This window comes from Pterocles gutturalis, unplaced genomic scaffold (assembly GCF_000699245.1).
Source record: "Pterocles gutturalis isolate BGI_N339 unplaced genomic scaffold, ASM69924v1 scaffold20315, whole genome shotgun sequence".
Classification (NCBI taxonomy): Eukaryota; Metazoa; Chordata; class Aves; order Pterocliformes; family Pteroclidae; genus Pterocles; species Pterocles gutturalis.
In genome coordinates, this window is record NW_010138701.1 from 28,518 (window position 1) to 33,531 (window position 5,014).

Below are 5,014 nucleotides of genomic sequence, written 5' to 3' on the forward strand. Positions count from 1 at the left end.
CCAAACCCAGCTGAGGTGGGACGGGGAAGGCGTGAGGGGAGCTTGGCACTGGAGAGTCCCTGCTGCCTGTGAGGGCGGAGGACGCTCCCCCAGCGCTGCCATGTTGGGTGGGGGGCTGTAGGCCCGGCGCCATGATGGGCTGTGAGGGACGGGAGCGACCCTGCGCCCCCCTCCATGCCCAGTCACTAATGGCTGCTTTTGGGGAAGGCCATGAGGGGGAGACGTGGCGTCTCCTCCACCGGGGGTGGTTGAAGATGAGCCCCCTCCGCTTGGGAGACCCCCTCTCACACCAGGTCCCCTGGGCAGGGAGGCCACCGAGGCCAGTGGTGGTCCTAAACCCACCGAAGGGTCTCCCTCACGGCCAGGGAGCGGACAGGCCTCATGCCAACGCCACACACACCCGGCGAGGGGGAGGCAAGGGGACAGGCGGGATGGCGAGAGCCCTCGGCGCCATTCCTCGCCTCACAGCGGCCAGCAAGGCCTTGCTCTCGTTTTTCCTCCCTCGCTATTTCAGCCCTGCCCGGCTGGCATCGGCCTCCACCTCAGCCATGGCCACATGAGGGCTCTGCCCCGGCCATAACGCCCTTTTGGCGGGAGCTGGGGCGGTTTCGGGGTGCGTTACCACGCATGGGGGAACACACTCTGGGCCCTGAGGGCTCCTCCCAGGCTGAGCCGCCCGACAACAGTCATTGTCTTCTCATGGCAAGAAGATTTCTAAGTGCTTTTTGTTTTGCTTGACTTTTAAAAAAGGCCTGAAAACCTGCGACACGCCACCCTTGTCCTTCCCTGGTAGAAATGCCTGATTTGTTAAGAAAAACCAAACCCAAACAAGAAACAAGAAACCACCCTGATTTCTGTGAAAAACGTGCTTTGTCAGAAAGTTTTGAAATGATGTGCCTGGTGTCAGAGCCCGGTATGAGTGTGCGGGACCTGCCTGCGCTTCGCTGCGATCGCTCGGCTCTGGCGAGCGTAACGGGGCAGGTGCTCCACGCCGGGAAAAACACCAAGAAACCCAGCAATAACTGGACACCAGCAAAAGCCTCTGCCGCCGAATAGTCCCCGAGGACCTTCCACAAAGGTGGTTTTCCTCAAGCAAGCTCAAGGTTTCCTCTGCTCCCGGACAGACGGGCACAATCAACAGGACTGCGATGCTACGGGGAGGCTCAGCCTGATGCTTGAATGTTTTCGTGGGAGTTAAACGTGCAGGGATGTCAAACAGGCACTTTTGGCAAGCACGAAATCCCTGTGATAACGTATAAATAAGAGATGAGGGTGCAAAGACCGGTGCGGTCGTCGGCAGCCCGTCTCGCGTTCCCTGTGACTCAGTTGGAAACACAGACGGGTGACCACAGGAGTGTTTCCCACTGCCCCCGGTTAGGTCCGGGCTGCCAGAGGGCTGGGGAGCTGCTCCCACAATTACTATGGAAAGCCTGGCAGAGCCAAGACAGAAAAAGGAACTGGGTTAACTGAGACAGTGTAATAAGAAATTTGCACTTGAAAAGGCTCCTCAGCTCTCCCCTCCACCCCTCAGATCAAAGCGGCTCTCCCACCACGCGATTAGCAAAGCTCTGATTGTAACAAGAGGGGTTAACAGCTCCATCGGCCCCACACAAGACTTTTAATAGCCCTGCCTCGAAATGACAGCTAAAGCCTTCACATGATCCCTCACATGAGTGCCCTCTGGCCATTGCAGCTCACCGGGCTTCCCAGACAATTTGATTACAAAGTGGATGGGCTTTCGGTTGCTTACTGTAAGCAGAACAGCATCCACCGCATCCTTCAGGGACCTGAGCATCTGAGGAGGGGTTATGAGCAGGGATTAGCGATACCTCTGCCTTTGATTCAACCTGCACAGGCTGAGGCACTCTCCGGGGTTTTTATTTCAACTCTGGGAAAAGCTTGGTTGATTTAAACCAGGTTGTGATGTGTAAGGTTAGAGCTCCTGACACCCTGGGGCTTTAACTCCGGGATCCACCACGAAGCGACTACACTTGCCACCGAAGCTCGGGCTCCTGAGTGCTCCTTCCAAAGCTGAAGAGGATACGGAGTCCGTCTCCCCAAAGGAGCGATACAGAAAACAGGAGACCTACGTTTCAAAGCACTCACTATGGGAGTGCAATATTCTTCATGCCTTTATCTCATTTTCAAAGCAAAATGTATCAATATTTAGCTGATAAATATGTTTGTTATGGACAAAGCTTTCAAGCGGCTTTAAGATTCTTCTATGAAGGCAGATGTGGGAAGAATAACATTGTTGTTTTTCAAAGGAGCTCGCCACACAGTCATTATGAAAGAAATACGAATATCAATTCACCCTGCTGCTGTTGTCACTGCATTTTGTGCTCAAATAGCAGCATCTCTCCTCCAAGATCCTCACGGCAGTGCCTGCAGGCTGATGATGCCCCTTTTACGGCTGGAGAAAGCCAGGCACAGAGCGGTGCAGCGAAACCCCAGGGCAGCTTCGCCACAGCCTCCGGCCTCGCTGGACCACGGAGGACAAAGTCAAAGTGCTTTAGTAGCAGAGCCATGCACAGATCTCCTAAGACCTGACTCATTTCCCTTACTCTGATCATGCTGCTCTCTACATCAAAGAACTAGATTCTTTTTAAGTATTTACCCATCTGCGTGTCTGTTGCTATGACTGCTGGTGTTTAACTGAAAAGGTGAGGGATTTAGATCGGAAATTATCCCCAGCTCTGCTTAGGAAGGAAGATTATCGCTGTTCAGTTATTATAGTAGCGGGGCTGAATGCCACGGGACTGAATGGCATGACTGGAGCCCACCACGCACTGTCTAACAGATTTCACCGAGGGCAAGTTAAAGAAGGAACCACCTGCGGGGCTATTGTTTTCTTCATACCTTGGAGGCAGTTTGAAGCCTGTAATGTGCAAGTGAAAAGTTAGAGCCCTTGCAATGAGCACAGGTGAGGAGGACTTGTGTGTACATGTATCGCTGCAGCTTACACTGAGTTGTAGCTAACGCTGCAGAGCTTCTCCCTGCCTGCACGGTTGGGAGAGCAGGGGGAAGGAGGCCCATGAAATCCAAATTCCTTTCTTTGCTATGAAGCTATCTGCAGGATGTAAAAACCACTCAAAGCCACATTTGATCTTCTTTACTGCCATGCACATAAAAGCAGCATCTTACAATGGGAAAAGAGCTCAGGTCTGAAAGTCTGGTCTTGTTTACACTCCCGCTTCCAATGAGGAACGAGTTAATGCAATGTAGAAGGCATGGTGCAGATACCTAATTCCCCCATTCACTCATCTTTGCCAAGTTCTTCGCCCATCTGTGAAACAGATTAAACTTTTGTACTGCAGCAAGCAGGGAGCCCAGCTGACACGGAGCACGCTATTTGCTCAGTCCTGCGCAGAGCCGCAGATTCAGAGGTCACCTACATCAGCTTCACCAGGTACGTGCTTTAGAGAAGATTTCGCTGAACCAGTTCAGAAGGCAGCACAGGCATTAATAAATGTTGTGTGTACTGACTGAGTCCCTCTGTATCTAAGGAAAGGCAAAGTTTAATTTAAATCCAAAGCAAAGGGAGGGAGCTATCCTGGATTTGCTGTACGGCAAAGGCAGCATCCACGGCATAACGAACACATTAAAAACCTACACCCCAGCCCTCAGCAGTGGGTTGGTGCAGCCGGATCTGATAAGGGCTGAGATGGGAAGTTGCTGCAGAGTAGTTGGTGTGCTATAAACTCACAGCCCAGTTTACTGCACAAATAACTTTGCCACATAGACGGACCTAAGAGGCAGCCCTAGCCTGATTGTTTCCACTTTCCTGCCTCACCGGGAAATGCCAGAATTAATTAAGAACATTTGTAAAGTGTTCTATACTGCTAAGTTGCTACTCGGACAGAAACTAAACCCTGATCCAGCTTCCTGTCATTTTCTCTCCTGTTTTACAAATTTGGAAGACTTTATGCAGGAGACCGCTGCTGTGAGACACGAATGCCAACCCATCCTGTCAGTCAATAAGGTAACTTTGACAGTATAACAGCATCTCAGGTGATGCCAACTTTCCTCCACTCCAAAACTTCCTGAGGAGCTGTAGAGAAAAAGCAGCAGGGAAACCACCTTTTAGAAGAACAGCATTATTTTTTAGAAGACTGAGGTCTCTAGACTCCAAAACTTTGTCACTGATAACTTGCTTAAAAGCACCTCTCATCTTAGCATGAGAATGGCTAATGGCATGGTATAGAAGTGTTTGATACAATTATTCCTAGTGTATAAACAAGCAGGTTACAGGCAGAGCTGGGATTACAATCGCAATAGCGCTGAAACGCCAGCCTCTGTCGCCTCTATCACTTTTGCCAGGGGACCACGCTGCTTCCAGCAGAGACATGAAGGGCATCAAACGAAGCTATTAAGTACAAGTGTGACTCGCACTCACCACCCTGGCGGCTCTCTCTTGAGATTCACATTTCCGACAGAACCAGGGGCCAGTAGGAACCTGGACAATTCCATAGCAAGCTGGAAGAAAAGCAAAGAGAGTTCATTAGACCATCCTTGAATCGACTGTCAAATTTCTCAGGTGTATACAGAAGTTTGCCAGAGCTGTTATTGATCAGCAATCGGTGACAAAGACAAAAATTACATCTATGACACATTTAATTCCCCCTTCTAGTTTCCACATCCAGCAACAGCAGACAGCCAGCAAGAGGTCCAGTGCGACACATTTATTCAAGTTTTCAAATAAGCTCATGCCCACTACGAAAAATTCCTGTGAAAATCTGGTCCAAGTGGGAATGGAGTGCCTCAGAAACTGTGTCTAATTCAGGTCTAGCAAACACGAATGGAGCAATTTCTCACCCCTTAACTTTTCAAGTGTCACTAGTGATCTAAATATAAAATTATGAAGGGGATGGCTACGAAGCACCTTAACCATAATTAGGACTGAGATAAAATCTCAGCATCATGAAGGAAATCATCTCGGCGCGAATTCAGACAGACACCAAGCGAAACCCCCATTTATCCTACACAGCCTCAAGTCCGTAAGTCACATCCAGCA

At 50.3% G+C, this 5,014-nt stretch overlaps 1 protein-coding gene across 1 annotated transcript in view; it reads right to left on the reverse strand.

Annotated features, from left to right (window-relative positions):
• Window positions 1–4,476, reverse strand: part of MLLT6 (myeloid/lymphoid or mixed-lineage leukemia (trithorax homolog, Drosophila); translocated to, 6) — a gene marked incomplete at both ends in the record, with an annotated part of 29,499 nt that extends 25,023 nt beyond the window's left edge. The window contains one exon of the mRNA XM_010083108.1: window positions 4,397–4,476. Within this exon, the coding sequence (XP_010081410.1) occupies window positions 4,397–4,476 (80 nt within the window). The remainder of the gene's footprint in view (window positions 1–4,396) is intronic.
• Between the last annotated feature and the right edge of the window lie 538 nt (window positions 4,477–5,014).